Source organism: Cyphomyrmex costatus, unplaced genomic scaffold (assembly GCF_001594065.2).
Source record: "Cyphomyrmex costatus isolate MS0001 unplaced genomic scaffold, Ccosl1.0 scaffold41, whole genome shotgun sequence".
In the NCBI taxonomy this organism is placed as follows: domain Eukaryota; kingdom Metazoa; phylum Arthropoda; class Insecta; order Hymenoptera; family Formicidae; genus Cyphomyrmex; species Cyphomyrmex costatus.
The window spans coordinates 162,130-182,831 of record NW_017278318.1 but is presented as its reverse complement, the minus strand read 5'-3'; the positions used below and the strand labels follow the sequence as shown (position 1 = coordinate 182,831).

At 35.9% G+C, this 20,702-nt stretch overlaps 1 protein-coding gene across 1 annotated transcript; it reads right to left on the bottom strand.

Annotated features, from left to right (window-relative positions):
• Positions 1-504: 504 nt before the first annotated feature.
• Positions 505-19,814, bottom strand: LOC108777126 (uncharacterized). The gene is made up of 14 exons (XM_018543933.1): positions 19,517-19,814; positions 18,473-18,728; positions 12,585-12,773; positions 11,973-12,486; positions 11,667-11,900; positions 11,288-11,584; positions 10,896-11,030; positions 9,765-10,510; positions 9,385-9,562; positions 8,791-9,090; positions 6,303-6,599; positions 1,599-2,033; positions 903-1,376; positions 505-786 (listed from the first exon to the last, which is right to left on the bottom strand). The coding sequence occupies exons 1-14, from the start codon at positions 19,812-19,814 to the stop codon at positions 715-717; spliced, it is 4,425 nt and encodes a 1,474-aa protein (XP_018399435.1). The 3' UTR covers positions 505-714.
• Positions 19,815-20,702: the final 888 nt, after the last annotated feature.

Sequence of the window (20,702 nt, the reverse complement as noted above, 5' to 3'; positions counted from 1 at the left end):
ATAAAAAAGATTAAATAAACGCTTTAGCTTAAAGTGTCTCCACAAGAGGTAGAGGGAGATCCTTTTTATAAATATTACTACGTCATTAAACTACGTAATATACAGTTCCAGCCCTGCTCCAGCTGTTGGTAAAGAGCTTTGTGCTATTTATAATCATGTGCAATTGCCTCATTTGCATCACCTATCATCTTCCTTGGCGCGAATAATGCGATTCTCTGTAACATTCACTTGTTGTGTACTGAAAATCAATATTTTTTCCCCCTATCATTTCGTTAGATTCGTAACAAATCAAATGCCTGATCGCCTAATTGCGGCAATTTCGCCATAATTTTTATACACCGCTTAGACGATAAATCAACAGCATTGACGTAATGCACTGACCGTTATTGAAACAATAGTTCGCAAGATTTCAGGAAACACATACGTTATAGAGAATCTCATTGATAAGTACTATACGTATATCTCTTACAATAATAATCGTTAATCATATAAATTATGCTTGAGTAGATATTTAGTAACGTTTCTGCGACGTACCTATGTAAGTCTCGTTTACTAAGCAGGAGCTGGTGAATGTATCGAATCGTCCCATAAGAATCGAAAACACAAAGCGATTTGCATAGAATAACCTGTACAGTAAAGGTAGCGGATAGTATGGTAGTGGATGGTGGATGTATTGTCTGTTCACTACGCATCAGCCAGGCAACTGAACGCTTTTTATATATACACCGGAGACTCCTGGCCGGTCAACAGCCTAAACATCGATGTGGGCATCGTTTTCATCAAAATCTAGAAAAAAATTCCTTTTTTTTATCCTTATACATTTAATCATACTTCCTAATATTGCTCTTTCAAATAAAGAGCACACATCAAAAGCCAGATTTTAGTTTTACGCGTTTACGTACCTCTCCCACTGACGTAGCCAAAAGATTAACAATCTTCTCGTGCGGTACAGCAACAACACTCTGATTATTAATTTCAATTATCCTATGACCCACTCGTACTCCGCCCCGTTCGGCGATACCACCTCTCAATAGACTACATATCACTCCGTTCTGTACACTAAATCCTAACTGATATTTTGTGTCGGGTCTCTTGATTTTCACTTCGACTACAGGTGCACACGGCACGACAGTTAGTTTGACGACCGTTTGATTCTTTGAGTTTTTTATGTAAGTCTGACACGTGGACAAAGGCAAGCCGACTAACGATACGCCGTTAATCGCTATTATCTGATCGCCAATGTTAAGTTGACCGCAACGTGCGGCGGCACCGGCCGGTGCCAGATTTGCTATGACTACGGTTGGCAGCATCGAGCCCCATCCGGACTCAACGATCACAACACCGAGGATCTCTCCCTTTGCTTTCGGTACCACTACCTGTAAAGCAGAGAAATCTTTATTCTAATACAATTGCGAAAATTTTCTTAAATTTTGGCCGCAATAATTGACATTTTACATCTTTTGGAAGTTAGGTATCTATTAATATTTCCAAAAAGTTCGCAGCAAATCGACAAGAAAATATCTTTCTCGTACAGTTAGACCGTATTATTTTTGGATTAACAAATGGAAAGGGTAATATAGTCGTATTCCGAAGATTACCTCTTTCTGCATCTCCTTCTTTGCGAACATCTGTAGCTCGTCGCCAAATATCTCCTGGGAATTAAGCACCTCTTGGTAATCCATTTCCTTAACAAAGCTATGATCCTCTATCCCGTTTGCTTTTAGGAACTCCATGTAAGCTACTTGGAATGCTTGTCCAATACTTTGTGCTATAAATTGAGCCTCCTCACTTTCGAAAACGTGACATATCATCTTTGGAGTTCGATTGATTTTTGGTACTTCTTCCATTTCATGCGGCACAAAACGTCGCCGTGCCATTAGCACCACCAGATCACCGATATCCGCTATGTACGAAATCGTACGTAACGCATGATCCATCATGATCTCCTTCAGATCGGTGTTAAGAACCATGATCTTCTCCGTTGAGATAAAGAGATCTACCTCCGTGCTTGGCTGAGTGTCACCGTCCGGTGCCTGAATAAATACAATACACACACATCCTTTTTAGAATACTGCATTACTACGAATTTCTATGCACACACACATATATATTTCACACATAGAATATACGTACCAGCGCCTATCACAAGGAAGCAGCATGTATGACAAAGTAGAGATAAACAAGTAATTAATTATAAATATATATATAATATATATGTATAATATTAGTGTTTTAAACATATACAACGCTTAACTACTAGTAAAATAATTAAATAGTGCAAGATAATATTATAAACCGTATAAAGTTGAGCATAATATCATTAACGGCGCTATCACAAACCTGAGAGTTTGAGAGTTAAAAGTCGCCTAACTTTGACGCAATATTTAACTTGCAAGAGACTCGTCGTTATAATTTATGAAGAATGTGCATTGTACGTAGGTAATACGAGTTTTGTAACTGAAAAGTGCATTGAGGGAAATTGCTGTGGGTTTTGTGATTGAGTAAAATCAAATTCATAAAAAGGTTCAAGTTGTAAGATGAAATGGCCGTAAGAAGATTTGACCCTTATCGGTATTATATGTATAAATCAATAGAGAGATGAAACGGTCGAACGATTGCTCTTGTAAGAGTCAAAGGGCAGTCGATCGGATTTAATAGCGAAGAGGGTTGACTGGGATGAAGGGCAATGAGGGCGGACCTTTATTTTTGTCACAGCCTCCTCCACCATGTGGTTCTTAAGGCGCTTACGCCGTTTACGTCCCCCTTCCTCTTCCACCTCCACCGACCCAAGAAACTGTAGTCTGAAAACGGTTGTAGGCCCCAAGCAGCCACTGATCGGGGCCAGTTTCGGCTGGGCCCCAAGCGCTTGTGACTCGGACTGGCCCCCACCAGAAGCGCTTCCTATAAGTTCTTCGCTCGAGTCGCACTCGTCCTCCTCTAGGCTTCCTTGCGAGGCAATGCTGCAGCGACCATACCCATGCTGCCCCCCATAGTTTAAGAGTGTTGCCTGCATCGGCACTGGCCCATCATCCTTCCGTTATGTACGCGCCAAACAAACAAACAAACAAAGGCTCTGCTAGTCACATTGCCACGCACCACCGACAGAACGAGAGGCAAAAGAGCCAATGTTCATGAGTTCTTGAGTTGCTATATCAATGACTTTACTTTTCTCTTATGCACAGTGGTCATGCTTGTGTCCTCTATCGTACGCCGGATCGAGTCATTCACACATATAAATGCATTAGTCCGTTTAGTATACACTTCTGCATACGATGCGACCTTTATTATGCAATTTTGCTTTCGGACAAGCTCATGGTGTCTGGAAGCTGTGCAACGTGCAAGCGTTACGTTACAAAATGATAAAATCAATGGACAAACACACACGTGGATTCGCTGCAATTGTAATTCAAGAACGTATTAATAGCGATGCTGCGCCTCTAGGTGTCTAGCAACTCAGAACTCGAAGCATGATAAGGCTTTCTTAAGAGCATTCGATGAGCATTCGAGTCTTTTCAATCAATCAATTTGTCTTATTTTGTCATCTTGAAAATGAACAATCAAAAAAATACAAGCAATTGATCACATATATAGAATTATTATTTTCCGTAACAATAATTAATTTCGATTCAAAGTATCTTTTCAAGCAGATATAAAGATGCAAGCATGAGTAAAGTTCTTTTGACGTTATTTAAAAATACGAAGTAAGCACTGCTTTATTATAACAAGCTACATCGATATACATATAATGTAATTTAACTAGATATTATAATTGCCAAACAATTTTAGCAGGCTAAGAACGTTTTTAATCCTTAGTGTTCTGTCATTATTTACACTGCTTGTATCAGATTATAGCAGCCTTGAAATTAAACAAATTATCATGCATACGCTACTCAAAGAATTAAATATTAATTAATATTGTATTATATAATTCCTGTTCTTAATATATCATTTTTTTTAAATAAACTAAGAATATTTTTATAACGGATTTTCACAATGGATATTCCGTGAAAATATAATTCTATTTTGATTCCCGAATAGTATACAACTAAAATATTCTTGCAGCCACAAAAAAAGAACTGCAATCCTACTTGACTATATAAGATCTCATTTCATGCGACAATAATATATTATAAAAAAATATATTTACCAAACTATATTCTAAAAAAAACCAGATTGGATGAACGAATGTACATAAATGACTAATTACGCTCAATCTTGTAGGATACTGTCAGAATATCGTAGTATCACCGATTGATTCGATAAAATCAGTTATCAGATCTTTTTAAGGTTTAAAGTTATACAGGATAAATATATTTTATAAAATTTCTTATAATTTCCCAGAAATTCGTTTCAAACAGAGCCGTCTGTTACATTGCACCTATTTGTTTCTTGCGTTCTCAATTTTCTTCCTTTTTACTGATTAATTTTACAGTAATTTGCTAGATATTTTTGCGAAACATAATCGAGAACATAAAGTTACTAAGTAGATCAATATCTCCCGCGAATATATGGATTTTTTGTGCGAAAAGTTGATCAAGAATCTACAGGAAAGCGGACATAGCAAGCGGACAACAGATATATTAACTAAATATTCGCAAAGAAAAAAAAACAAAGACTGACAGACATACAGAAATCACATCAAAGTTACACTGAGAAGATGACAGTGTTCGGTGGTCAGGTGGTGGTGGTGTTGGTGATGTGAGGAAGGGGGGCGCTACACTGAAACATTCAGGCCTCTTTGCACAACGGCCAGTTCACAGTTATATTTAGATTAATTATTAGATAGGTAGACAGAATCAGCATTTAGATATCTCTCAGGAGGGAGAGTCATCTCAGGCGACAACAAAAAACCACTAATTAAAATTATTAATCAATTATTACAAGATAACAGAGACGAGGTCTATCTTATCTAAATGCTGATATTTGATTACTCATGAGCAGAACCTAAGAGTAGGAGGAAAGAATTTACTGTTTTATCAGCTTAATATTGACAGTTTCCTCGAAAGATTGACGAGTATCGTAAACTATAAAAACTAATTAAAAAAGGAACATCGTAGCTTACTATTAATATATCAATAAACATACGGACTATGTAAACAGAAATATGGTAGGTATCTATACTATTTACTAAAGAGAGTATTTTGGTGAACTATCTATGGTCCTTTGGCAACATATTTATCATATATGTATAGAATTGAAGTACAAACGAGTCTTAAGACACAATTTGGACAGTACTCTTTCCTACAGAAAACTCTCAGGTTTAACTTATTTACTTAAGATTTCAGCATTTTAACAATTTGAGGTAAATTAATGGTTTCAAAATAATGTAACACTGAAATATTTTATACTTGGTAAAGAGGCATCTGAAACGCGCAAATCCCTTGCAAATATTATATAAATGTTATTTGCAATATTTTACACAGATTATATTTCATGATTGCATCAAGAAAAAATTGCAATTTTCAAAATCCTCAAAAAGTTAAACATTTTAACAATGAAATATACATTATTGCAGATGAAAATATTGCACTGTTGTTCACTACAATTTAAGTAGCAAATTAAAATAGTATAAAGCATTCAGAGCATGCTGCTAATTTCGTTATTATTATTCATAGTTTAATTCTAATAGTCCCTGAAACGATTTTATACTCTCTAGTACATTTTCTAATGTTTTCGATTTTCGTTTTAACAGTTATTGAAAAATCAACAATTGAGTCATTTAGTCGACGAGTAAAACACTAATCGTATTTGTTTTGATCTATATATATATATATATATATATATTGGTATATATATGTGTTTTCCAAACTTAGTTCTACTGATCTAAATAGAACACAACATATCATGTGGATGCATTATCTATCTGTCTATCAAATAAATCGCGATATGCTCATTTAATTGGTAGTTACTGCTTTTAAGAACAAACATTCTAAAAAAATAATACATGTGGCTTTTAAATATCGCATTTAATAATTTATGTACTCCATATTTGATTATATTAATTTTAACGCTTTGCAAAAATCTTTATAAAAAATATATATATATAAAAGTCCTCATATACACGTTCCATTTATACATGAGATATATGTATATGTATATATGTGTGTGTGTGTGTGTATATATATATACACATACACATATATATACATATATAGAAATTGTGCTTTTATATACACATAGTTGTATATAATCGTATATACACATTTTTCGTAATTGACGTATGTATAATACTAGTTTAAGAGGAATACATCTCAATTCTGAGATAAAAGTAAAAAGAAATGCGTTTTCATATACATATGTACCTTTATTCTGGAAACGGCTTCCTCTGCTTGACACATGCGAGTCGACTTCGTCGGTTGACCTTCGCATACTAATTGCGTGGATCCTAAGTACCTCGCGCGGAACAGGACACCTTCGATCAACACTGATGGATCATCCAACAAGTCTGAAAGAGGCACAGACACGTACCATTTAGGATTTTTTAACTCACGTGTATCGTGAAATAGTGTGCCAAAGGCAGCTAAATGCTTGGAAGAACATAGAGGCAGTCTAATAGACGACATAATTATATAGTATCCAATAATGCTTCTTGTTTGAATCTTCAGTTAATGCTCTCATATTGTGTAAAAATTTAATTTTATGATTCAATATAAAACTTTTATAATCTTCTCGTGACTGTCAGCTACCTTTTATTATTGTTATTAACATAGAAATTCTATTATTAATATAGAAATTATATCGTATTTAATTTACGATACGATACGCATAACAAACGATTTACACGTTTAAAATGCACAATCACATCACATTGAAACATTATGACACTTATGAAACTCTTCAATACACCGCTTATCAATATAATTGGTGACCTTATCGAGGAATACAAATAGAGAAATGTAAATATCAGACATCAAATCTCTGAACGTAATCTACAGATGACACATAATAAATTTAAAGATACATCTTGATAAAACATATCACGCGTATTAAAGCACTGTTAGACATGAACAAGATAAAAACATTGGATTATCAAGAAATACTGTAAAAGCGACGAGTAATTTTGTATTAAATGATATTAATTTTGAATTATGACTATTTGTAATAATTGCGATAATATAATAATGTGTACAAAGGGACTCCAAATATCATGAAATTTTATGAGTGTGTGTTGTGTACATAGTTACAATAAAATTCTGTTTATCCAATTATATTGAAGGACTAGATAATTTCTATAACCGGACGGTTTGAGTAACCGAGGCTCACTAACTCTTCTCTCTATCAGTACTTATTAGTTGTTCCGATAATACGAATAATGTTCTGAAAAACACTGACGCCATAATGTGGATAAGGAGAAACAACTATGAGTTCGTATAAGTATATAGAACGAGTGGTCTATTTGTACAAACTTGAAATAGACAATGTAGTTAAATGGAATTCTAGTGTGTGTGTGTGTACACGCACATATGTGTAAATATATATATATATATATATATATACATACATAATATGTGCACGTATAAAGAGTACCTACCATCAAATAATGATTAGAAGCAGATGTTGAATTTATATATCCAAGCAAGCAATAGAAAGAGAAATATTATATTAGCATTATAATATTAATAAATAAAATGGTAAAGGAATATAAAAAAACAATTGTTTTGACAAAAATGCAATCGTACCTTCTTTGTTCCTGCTCTTTTTCTTTCCCTCCTTATCCTGCAAAATAGAACAAACAATGCATTTTGCACAATAGCACAGATAAAACTTTGACGCTCGTAATTAAATCTTGTAAATATGATATATGTAATCTCACTTAAGCGCTGTAGGGTGTGCTAACCATGCAGCAACTGCCATATAAGAAAGCTAATAAACATTAACATATATCCCTATTTACGTCTAAAAACAATAGTAACAATTATAGTAGTAATTTTTAAAATAACTACAGTAATAGTAGATAGGTATATTAAATGCTACCGCAATTTTATAATTCCTTCCTTTTGCGCGCGCGAAGCAACAATTATATATTTATAAAGCACAGAAAGAAAAGAGTTATTCTTAATTATATATTAATATTCAGGATATGAATTTAGAGCTTAAACCAGAAAAAAATGTCATATAATATATACACATGTATATAAATAAAGAGGTTACGTTCATATCACTTTTTTTTTGTTACAGTCTCTAGATTCTTTTCATGAAGTATATATAATTAAAAATCATCCTACACATAAAGCATTTCATTATCATTGCATTATTTGTGGATACGGAATAATCTAATATATATATGTATATATGCGATATTTTTATAAATATATTAACGTTAATAATATTTCTGTTAAATTAAAATAAGCATAATAAGCAAAAGCTATAAAGGAAAATTCTAAAGCAATAAGATAAAAAAAAGTACCTTTTCTTTTTAGAAAAATCAGCTTAAACATTTTCATCTCATTATTTCTTAATTATATAGTAAAAATTGTTTTATTTTTTTTTTAGTAATATCTTGAAATTCATGTTTATAAAACTTATACAATAACTATTATAAATAATGTGTATTACAATAATTATCAAATATCTATATGTTATTATTAGAAAATGCATTTAAATTAACAGATAACATAAATTATATATTTAAGCTGATTAGGACATATTTTGTTCAGCAACAGAAGAATAGTACTGTCATGCACCAATGTGTGCTATTTTATTTCGCAAGCTCACTAAAAATATAGAAATCTATCGTCACTAATAATAAAACAAATTCCGTGGTAGCATTTGAAAGGGCACCTTTTTCACCTTGTTGTTGGATTCCTTGAGGCTCTGAGGGGATGAGGGGGAGTTTTTGACTGGGGTCTTCTGCGGACTCGATGTGGGTTGCGCGGGAGTGGCTACTTCGCACTCGTTAGAAGACGACGATTGTATAACAGACACTACGAGAGGAGGGGAGATCGAGGCAGACGTCGAGGGTATGGGTTCGGAAGGCGCTAGCGTTTCTATCGGGGCGACACTCAAAGATTTAGGAGGGGTTTGTTTTGGAGTAGCGACTTTCGCATTCATTGATGGTAACATAGTCCTAGTCTTAGGCTTCCTCCACCCCTGCATAACACCAAGACGATATTAGTAGAACACCGATACCATCGAATCGCACAAAATACGGAGAAAATGTAGATTATTCGTATCCTTTTTTTTTTTCTTGAATTTAAACGCATTAGCATCGTCTCAATATTACCTAGTAGAAAGTTGTAAATATAAAGTATGTATGATATATCAATAACACAAGTGCTTATTTAATTTAGCCTAATTATCCTTGTTTAGGAAATAGACCGCTAAAGAACGATTAATAAAAATAATACAACAGGACGGACTGTTAAGCATCGAGTGTATGCTCACCTTATCGTCGTAAAATCCTTGATCGTCCGTTCTTTGTTGCCCGAGCAATCGATCTGTTTCAAGATCGGTATCCGCTTCCTCTTCATCTGGACACTCCTCAATTTCTACATCAGCTTCTACGTCACCTATACGACGCGCATCAGATTCTTCGCTATTGCTTTCCATACAGACTCTCCGCCTGCCATCCATTATACTGCATCTTAGTTAGATGCGTTTATACGCAACACAGAGGTATCCCAAAGGGTATCCCAAACGTATATTCGATGTCGTAAAAGGAGAACGTGTTCATAGTGGTAAGTAAAGAAAGTACCAAGGCAAAATAATGGACAAATTTTAACAATTGGAATACCCTTATCCACATAAAACGAAACGTAAAATACCTTGGTATCCATATCGGACTAACGCTCGGTTCTGGTGGTTCTTCCGATGGTGATTTCACAGGTAGAGTTTTAGTCCTTTGTAGGGCCATTCTAATATCTTTGATGGCCGCTTCCACCTCTCCACAATTTACTTCTAAGGATACACTTTGTCGTCCTTGAGGTGCCGGCGGCGGCGGCGTGCCCAGTGGGTCCAATCCATCGAGTTGCAGCTCGTTCGTGTCGTACGAATTTTCCTTCTTTGCGATAAATAGATCGGGAGATGTAGTCTTCAACGTGTGTAAAATATCCTTTGTTACATTTAGACTAATGTCCTTCCCAGAGTCATTCTCATTCGTACCTAACATGTCGTTACGAGTTCTCTGTATGATCTCTTTCTCTATCTCGTTTATTTGCCGTTTCATCAGCATCACAGTAGGATTATTGTTGTCAGTATCGCTCGCGTGTCCACTAGACAGGCCGTCTTCTAATACCGGCATGCTAGTGTATATTCTCAGGGAATCCGAATTATTCCCCAAATCACCGACCGATCCGAGAAGGCCACTTGCTGGCATCAATTCATTATCCATCATCATGAGGGATACCTCGCTGTCTAAGTCGCCGCAATTACTGTCACAGTCGGTTGTCTCGGGGCTTAGTGTAAAATTACGCGAGTGTCCCACTTGCAAGCCAACCTCAGTCTCTCCAAGATCTTCACTGCTGCCAGTACCTACTGAGAGGTCCAAGAAGTTGTTTTCATGTTCACCTGTCTAGAGAGCATAAAAAAAGCCAAATGTAAATATTTACTTCATAATACCGTAATTACTGTTGCAAACGTGGAAAAGTTTTTCAAGCAGCTACACGCGGTGTGAGTTTAAAAACTGTGTATCTATAAATACAGATTTATATTTAGAATCTATGTGACTACTAGGAGAAATATAATTTCCAAACATTAATAATTAATCCTTTAGAATTGTTAAAAATATAATATTTCTGTTGCAAAATAAGCTGGTTTATTGCATTTAACTTTATAATACATAAATAAACATTAAATTTTTTATGAAAACTTAATTAATATAGAGGGAAAAAAATTAATGCTCTTCACAAAAAAAAAATCAAAATAATGTTTCTTACTTTGTATATTGTTATACTTACATTTTGTGGAAATTCTGCTCGTTGCTTTTTAGGAGATTCATGTACCATAACCTCTTCTGTTGTAGGTGGACCACTAGCTAATCGTTGACCAACATATGCACTTCCACCTTGTCTTCTTAGTTCATAATCAAGATCCTACAACAAAAAGTAACTTTTCAATTACAATTTACACAGACTCTTAGTTTATTCATTATACATGCATATATCTTCTTAGATCGAAAGAGAGAATATCTGCTTAGATTTTTTTAACACTAATCCCTATAAATATTTCTAATTATGAACTTTCATGTACATATATTTATTTAACATACATTTTATATATCTCCTTGAAAAGAACCAAATAGTCATATAAACAAATAGTTGCGAATTCTTTCGTTTCAGCAAAGACTTACTTGGAAAGGAAAGGATTCTGTATTGTTTTCTTTTTCTTTCGTTGGTGCCGGACATTTGAAGAATTCTTCTAACACCTTTCGTGTTTCTGAAAATTCGTATAAATAGTCGAAGGTGCTACCTCCCGGCGAGACAAGACTGCTTATATTATCAGCAGGCAAAGTCGATGGCTTTAAAGAATCTTCTTCTTCCTCTTCGACCTTTGGTGACGGAGATGAAGGATTTATAGGCTGATCTTCGGTGCTAATATTTTCTATCACAGTCTTGTCTACTATAATTTCTGCAGAACTATCTTCCTTCTTGGAATGTAAGATACATTGACGAAGTATTAGAGATTGTTAAGCCATTCGATATAGTTTCATAAATGATATGTCTTTTTACCTCATTATGATTTGGTGTTGTTGGCAATACTCTTTGAGGGAAACCGGGCCTCGGTGTCATGTACATTGAAGGTGATGATAATAAGCTAGGAAGCTGTGTATTTTCACGAACTCCATAACGTCTCGGGCTGCCAGAATACTGAGCGATTGGTAATTCACCAATTACTCTTGCTACTTTATGATTACGTTCTGGAGAAGGGGAATCTGCTTCGCAATCGCTCGCTGGTGTAACAACCTACAAAAAAAAGTTAAAGAGAATTTGTAGAAAGCTCTTCGCAACGCACGTAGGATATGTTGCGCGCATTACTTTGAAAAATTCTGAAGTATTGCGATGATATGCCGTCGTGGGACTAGGAGTGCTTCCAACACTGGAACTCGGTGGTTCTGGTGCGATACGACCTCTTTGCGAATCTTCCGCCTCCAGGTCTAGATTTGTCGTCGTCGTAACTTGATTTGTATTGTTCGACGCCAAATCTAGTCGCAACCCCTGCCAATTGTCATCGATATCGTCGAACACCACAACCTCACCGTCGCTGACAATAGCCATACTTCTCGCAGGCGTGTTGTGATTCGATTGATAATCTATGCAGCTCTTTGGTAATCCATAGTCCAGATCGGTAATACTTTTTGGTACGGTATACTCTACATTATTGCTATTCAAGATTGAATCGTAATTGATTATGCGATTGCTGCGGTTGCTTTTAGGTGAGTCGTAGTCGAGAATGGATTTCGTAGCGTTACGTCGCACCGAATGTACCTCGGAGGCAAACACGGTCTCCGTCACTTCTCGATTTGCACGTTGCTTTCTAGTTTCGCCGCATCTAAAAAAAAAAAAGGTCACAATAATTTATAGAATACGCAGGAACACGTTATAGGCAATAGGTTCATTGTACAATAGACGATAAACAAATTTAATTACCGACTTCGTAGCTCCCATATGGTCTGTGAGTTCGGAGACTTATTATTCTTCTTAACAGATAACTTATTATCAGTTTGAATATCCTCGTTATTTATGGAATTTGACGCAGCCAGAAATCGCGACTTTCTAGCTGCCACCTTCCCTCGGCTCTGCGAGAATACCTCTCGGCCACCAGCGATTTCTATAATTCTGCAGGACAATACAAGAGAACTGTTACATACTCGTGACGATTTATATACGACTGCGAAACAGTCCTAAATTATACGTTGATCAATTTCATCTCGTCTTACTCAAGCTTAACGCTCGTCAGAGTTGTTGCGACGTTCACATGCATAAAATTAATACTCCGGGACGGTTCAGGATCGTTTCTGTAACTTTTGCCATCGAATTCAATGTATTTCAACATTCAAGCCGCTTTCGAAACAAATGACTCACGGAGATGTACGGAATATTCTACGCCAGTAGCTCATTTTGATAAAATCATCATCAATCTCGAATTCTTACGAATCCAGCGTCAAATCCGACGAGGACAATATTTGTACAACATACTGTATGAATGAACGACGTTATCTCCGTCACATCGTTAAATTGTGCACGTGGACGAGTGACGACTTGACGCGAGTCACCGAAACTCGACGTCAGAGATCGAGACAACACCTGACAGGCAGGCAGAGTTAACCCCAAAGTTGGCGCGTGGAGTACTTTTGCGCCGCGACTACATTTATTTAATTCGACGTGCTCGGTCGGACCGATTCCGGCCTCACGCACAATTTTATCAGTCTCGGGAGTAATACAGCCCTGTCGGCACCTGGAATGCTTTATTGAAAAATGTTCATCGTGTTCGCTGGCGCGGAGATCACGACAACGAAGCGTTCACCAACGAGGAAACGTGTGTATGTGTACGTACGAGAAAACGGGCGCGACTTTTAAGCTCCGTAACTCCCGTGGCGCCCATTTGGATGCGCTCCCGTCGCCTTGGAGCCACTTGGAGCTGCAGTGAGCTGCAGTTTAAGAGCGACTCGGTCTTATCTCGTCGACGATTTACGGACGTCGGAAAGAATCAAGGACGGACTGAGACCGACCGCGGGCCCCGAGCCACGAACTCCCTCCCGCTCAACATAAACTAATAGTAAGTTTGTAAGGATTTTTTTCGGGGTCGAGAGGAGTTTTTATCTCAATACAGTCATTTGTTGCGTTAATGAATCGCTTGTTTGGATATTTTATAAAGCTTATATCCCCTTCTTGTTTCCGATTTTAAATGGGAAAAATATTAGATTTTGTTTATCATAATTTTTAATCATGAATTTGGGGGATTTTTGAACCCCCAAACTCTCCCACTTTGCATATATAATAGGTATATACATCATGTGTTATATATTACAGTCCTTCTACGCGTTTTTAATCAAGTCCAAAGTGTCCATCACAACCAACAATTTTTACGTTCTTTTATATTTATAAGATATGGATATTTTTATCTCGAAACACAACAAGTTAAATTTAATCTATTGTACAAGCATCCGAAGAGGGCTGAATCATACAGCCGAAACATGTAATGCGCGCGTTTATTGTAATTAATCAATATATAATTAAAATGTATAGCCTTTTTTTTAAAAAAAAAAGTTGTTGCACATTAATCTTTTCACTCTTATTAGTCCTTTATTACGTTATTGTTGATTTTATATTAAAAAAGCCCTTATATTTAAAGTTATGATATTGATGTAACGTTATTGTTAAGTCACTTCTTCAATCAATATTTTACAATATGCTTCAAGAGAAAATAAATTCTTTTTTTATATGTTAATTAAAAAAATGTTTTTTAATTTGTAATATGTATATTTCAAGATTAAGAAAAAATACCCTTTGCTCAAAATAACTGTTACTTAAAAGAAAGAAAGCAAATTGTGAATAATCACTTTTCTTAGCAATACTGTTCTGTGTGCAATGGTGGATTTCTCAGAACATTTAAAATGAAGATAAGTCGAACTTTACCGCCAAGGTGCATATCGGATATTCAGTGGGATATGAGGTAAAAGTTTGGATTTAAAAATCCGTCGGATATATCAGTTAACTTCGATCGTATGTTGCGTGAAGTTTCGCCAATAATGGACAACTTCACGGGATAATTTAAAATTATCGGATATCCGCGTTCGCCGCGACCGACTATGCGCGAGCAAATACGGATCGAAATGCAGAACGACGAAAATATCGGAAAATAAAAGGTACTCGTACGTCTATCTACATACGGATTATCATTGCCGATAAGCGAGCCGCTTTTCGAGTGCCAATCGATTAGTAATGACAAACCGATACCACGCTGCAGGAGATTCCTTACAACTTGTTTCATTCATAAAAAAATATCAAAGTCTCTTTATCTAACTGCGAACACTTTTGAGATAATAAATTCGCTTTTTAGACCAAAATTCGAAAAAAAAAAATATATTAAGCGTCATTACACGGAAAGAACCATTTTGTTAAAAAATATAAAATTTTATGGGATACACAGACGTGAAAATAATTTTTTTGAATCATTAAAAGATGGTTATTTGTTGAAAACTCAAACTTGTTGCTAGAATCAAAATTTTTTGCAGTATCGCTTATTATTTTTTAGTTTTTGACATCGTTATTTTAATGGTCCAGAATTATTTTTAGATATCTATATCGAACTTTTAACAAAATTCTTTTCGTGTGAGAACGTAATGAATATAAGGCTTGATTCTTTCCTATTTGATTATTTTTCGGATACGCGAAAATGGGATCAAAATATAAAAAATTAAAAGATATAAAAAAATAAAATATTTTAAAATTCTGATGAAATGTATACAACGGGAGATCTCTCACTGCGAAAATGGTATCAAACCGTAGAAGGTATAAAATAGCGAATTGCCAATATAGCAAAAAATATTTATAAATTCCAATGAAAGTTTGCATCAAGACATTTTCAGAGCGAATAGCAAAATATAATAGAGGTTTAATTTATAAGAAAAACGTAATTAAATTTTGATGAGAACAATGAGAGCTAAAAGTTTCCAGTCTAATTTGTATCGTAAATTGCTATATTCTTTTATCATGGAAATACAAGAAATTCAAATATTTTATTCATACATATTACAAATATCGTCAGAATTTTATAGCATTCGAGTGTTTGAATAATCGCCGCGCGAAAGTAACATTGCATGCCGCGTCAAACTTTTCACGGTAATCCGAGAAATTCGAAACATTCTACGCAAGTAACTACATAGTTACACTATGTAGTATTTATCATATTTTAATATCTCTTTTTAAATTAAAGTTTAAGCAAAATCCCTTTAAAATGAGCCATGCTCAACTCTAATGATTCCGCATTTACCAGAAACGCGATTTTTTAAACGCGCTAGGGGACACGTCGCACTGAACACGAAAGGATTAAGTTGAATTCTCCGGTGAGAAACTGGGGCGACTTTGTTGCGAATCGCGAATAATCGCGGCCGGTGTATTATTGTCGACGACGAAGACGCCTGAAAGAAAAAAAAAAAGAGAGAGAGGAACACAATATTTGCCGAACGGATTACACTGTCGCGGGCATATTGACTTGTTTGCTATACATCGAATAGCCCGCGCGACACATTAACGGGTATAGGCGCGAGGAGGAAGAGCGGCTGCTGATATTTGACTGACATTTCCGCCCGAGTATATCGTCGGTATTAAGCTTGAAATTAACGCCCCGTTGAATATACATGGCGCGCTGGAATCCTCGCTGCTCTGTGGAAACCTCTGTAGAAACTGTATCGGCTATCGAAACCGGGCGCTCGTGTCCGCTGTAGATACACAAAGACCGTACGTCAAATGGACTTTCATCGTGACGACGGACACGTTACATCGCGAGTGAAACGCTCGAATTTAACGTCGCGATACGACACGTAACACACTTTTGCGTGTACACAAGTGTTCGCACACGTCGGCTTCCGCCGACCGTTATCGATTCCTCCGCACGATTTAACCGTTTAACTTGGTAATTCGAACGCCCCACAATTAACTTTAATTTCTATTTCAACTCGTTTCGTTTTTCAATATTGAAACCGTATAACCTTCAGTGCACTTTTTATCACTATTCGCGTTTCATTTTCGTCATCTAAATTTTTTTAAAACGTTAAACGGAATATATATAGGCTGATAAAGTTCTCGATGATATACGTAAGTTTACTAATTGTGAATAATGTAATCTAAGTCACGAATTTTGGTTTCGAATAATTGTATCTTTCGTATATTAAAAAATGTTCCTCAGCAATATGTTTACCTAAGTATATATGCAGTACACAATCTTAAAATATATATTGTATTACAGGCGATTCTGATTACACAAATTTTTCTTTATGACTCATATCATAATTATCTTAAATTCTTCGAATTTATTGAAGGCTAAAGAAAAATTTGTGTAATCAAAATTACACAGACGGGAACTATCTTGTTGTGATAACGATGTTTGTCCAGGTGGAGACGCTTCAAAGATTTCAAGAGAATCTTCGTTTTTTTTTTTTTTTTTTAATAAAATTATATGATTTTTTTAAAAATAATATGATACCTCTAAATCAGTGCTCGCAAAGATCTGCACATTTCGAGCCGATTTCGGCAAACACCACCTCCGTTTCCTCCACTACCGCTCGAGGCTCGGTGCCAATCGCGCGCGCGACGCTATGGCTCAAGAGTGTCCCTACATTAGAGTTATAGGTACTAGGAGCATACCGTCTCCGCCAAATCATTATTGAAATATGTTTTTTTATTAAATAATTTATTTTTATTATATAATATTAAACTCTATTGCTAATTTATTCATCATATTGGAAAAATTAAAACATCCTGTATAGAGATTGAAAAAGGTATAAGGTAAATGTACCAGTTCGTAGATACGACCCAATTGTTGGACAAATTGTGACAATTTTAAATATTAAGCTTTTGATGATATGTGTTACTCTAAATAAATTTTTAAGCAATTTTTCATATTATTTAGAAATTAAGTATTATATAATTTATTCATATTAAAAATGATACTTTTGTAAAAAAAATTTCGTTTATGGACAATCGTCCATTTATTAGGACATTCACACATATGCGTGTATCAATTATTGGACATTCCTTAGCGTACCTGTCTACTGCAAACATATTTTGTATATATTACATATAAAACTTTATATAAAACTTCACTAATTACAATTTCGATAAACTTTTTTGAACAATCTTGATTGATAAGTAAGTAAAATGCGATTCTCTTCTATAATAAGAAAATTGCTTGTTATCCAATAATTGAGTCATACTTTTGTGGACACAGAGACATGTCACATTTTTTGTCCAATAATTAGGACATTTGAATCATATTATATTTATGACTAAATACAATTTATAATAAACGCAAATAACATATTTGATGATGGATTTAGTTTAAGAAAACATCCATTCTTACTAAGCATGTGTAATAAACTAAAATTTTAATGTTTCTAAAGTTTAAATAAATGATTTCGTCGTGCAATTCCTTAACTGTCCAATAACCGATACATTTACCATAGATACTAAATTAATTCAATTCTTCCATATTTCGTTTAGCCAATTTTTTAAACCCCATTAACTATAAATACACAAAAGAGAAGATATTTAGTGTTCGCTAGAAATGTGTGTTCTCATCTTTCCTCTATATTTTGGAAGAATAATCGTAAACATTTTACGATTACGTAAATATTTTCATGTGTATACTCCAAAGTGCATCGATTAAAATAACGGCAATTCGCTATATTCGTCTATGTATGGCAAACATGCAGCTAAAGTACAACCTTTCCGCTGATAATAAATATTCCCGAACCGTAGCTTATTTTTAGAGTTAATTACGTTTCTATAGAGAACGTTAAGCGATTCTTGATTACCTCGAATCCCGAAGCTTGTAGCTGGGGCCTCCCTTGGCCGAGGTCAAAATGTACACAGGACTTCCCTCGGGTCCGCTGTCGTCTTGCTGCGATTGTCCCTGATGATCACTACCCGGCAGGCTACCGTATTGTGGCGCGTCCTCGCTGCGTCCGGACGCCGAGGAGGAGCTCGACGAAAGCGGCTTCGTGGCGTGCGGCAGCTGGCCCTCGACCGTGAAACCGGGCACCACGCTCGCCGTCCTACGGGACAGCGAACCTGATTTTTTTCTCCCATTCGCTCGTTTCCTATACCTACGAACGTAACTTGGCACAATCGGAAATCGGTTAAGGGAGTACAATTAAAAAAAAAAAAGAAGTTGAAGAAGAAACGTTCCCGATAACGCACGTTTATCGTTAATTGAGGAGTTCGATGGAACTGTATCTAAGCGACAAAAATTTCAAGTTACATTTATAAGATTATATTAAATAGTTCATGGGAGACTCTCGAAGATGTGCGACGTATCTTCGTCCATAAATCTAATTATGTTTTACACTCCTCTCGCGATGTAGCTTTTCATCTTCATTCTGCACGTCTGCGCTCCATCTGACTCCTCAATTACATAATTAACCATCCTATAATTTTGCATGAAACATTAAGTGGAACAATTGCATAATAAAAACGTGTGCAGAAGTAAAATCTTTCATATCTCATTAATATTCTGCTCGTTACGAGCTCATTAAAAAGTGATACGATTACCGTTAAAAGCTACGATTATTGTTAAATTTACTGTTAAAAAGTGCAATTGCATGTATATATAACATTATTCCGCACGCATTTAGTATATACTTTATGTATAAATTTTCTGCTCTGCTCTGCTATATGTAAAATGAATCTTTAAATTATCCGCTCCAATTTCAGATACGCACTGCATATTAGATCGTCTCAGTCTACTAAAACGTTCGATTCAAATCCATCAGCTTTTTCTCCGGTTAGCTTCTACTTCCGGAGTTACTCCGATCGTAACCCCGCCTCGCCTTCTCTTACCTCCTCCCCCCTCCCCTCACTTCGGTAAATCGGTTTAACTTGCCTGTCGGAGGTGTCACGCTCGAGGTCGATCATGTCGTCCGATATCGCGGAGGCGCTCGTCGACGTGTTCGTAGAGGCGATGGTGACAGCGGCTGTTGCGGCGGTCGCGGCGGTGACGGTGGTGGCGATAGCGACGGCCTCCGTCTGGCAGGGGCTGTCATGCGGCTGCTGGCTGCTCTGCGTGGAGGCCCCCGGGGCCGGGGGTGGGCCGCCCCTAGGCCGGCATTTCGGAAAGAGTCGATTCAAGTCGGCGTTCTCCAAGATCAGGCTTGTCATCGCCACGGCGCGTTCATGTCTCGCAGCAGGATGTCCATTCTGCGGGCACAGAGAGGATTTCGCGGTGTTAAATGCAGCGTGGATGAGACGTGACGTCTGTTCATGCGTTCCCGCATTTTGAGATAGGCATATATATACTGAACGTGGCGGCATCTCCTCGTGTGATCTCTCCTTGTATTCTTCAACGTCTCACGAATGTCTCTATCTATATATATATATACTTAATACACATGTGTCGTGTAAAGTGTCCAATAATGTACCTACGCGTGTTTTCCTTCTCCGAGATCGAAATGATATTTCTCTTAAAATAAGATTCGAAAGATAATGATATATATTTAATATACGCTCTAAAAAGTATTAATAAAACATATACACTGTAAAAAATAAAATGTTAATTTTAACTCAAAGACGTTGAGTGGATTTTCTGAGACATGCAAAAATGTTAAAATTAACATTTTTGCATGTCTCAGAAAATCCACTCAACGTCTTTGAGTTAAAATTAACATTTTATTTTTTTACAGTGTATGAGCTATTTTTATTGATATTTAAAATTCTCTCTTGTAAAAATTTTACATAAAAACTTTTCCGATTTCTAGAAATAATAAAAGGTGTTTGTATTTTTTTAAAAAACTATCTATTATAATATTATACCTCGTGAATTTTAGGGAAACCTTCGCACGAAATTCCGAGTGAAGCGTTATCTTCAAGTGAGTAAATCATATTTTTATTTATGTAACTCTCACCATGTTGGTGTTTATATCAACACCAACACGTATGGTGAGGATTACTACCGCGTGTGTTGGTGTTAAATCCACATCCATATTTTTTTAGATCGTGATGATTCGCGCTGTTAGTTTTTAAGTTCCCTGCAGAGAAAGATCACTTTCA

Coding starts and splice junctions, on each gene's coding strand:
- LOC108777126 (XM_018543933.1), bottom strand. CDS start 19,814: ATGACAAGCCTGATCTTGGAGAACGCCGACTTGAATCGACTCTTTCCG. Junction 11,031..11,287: donor CAGAATCCTTTCCTTTCCAA/GTAAGTCTTTGC, acceptor TTTTTGTTGTAG/GATCTTGATTATGAACTAAG. Junction 6,600..8,790: donor TCAAGGAATCCAACAACAAG/GTGAAAAAGGTG, acceptor CATTAACTGAAG/ATTCAAACAAGAAGCATTAT.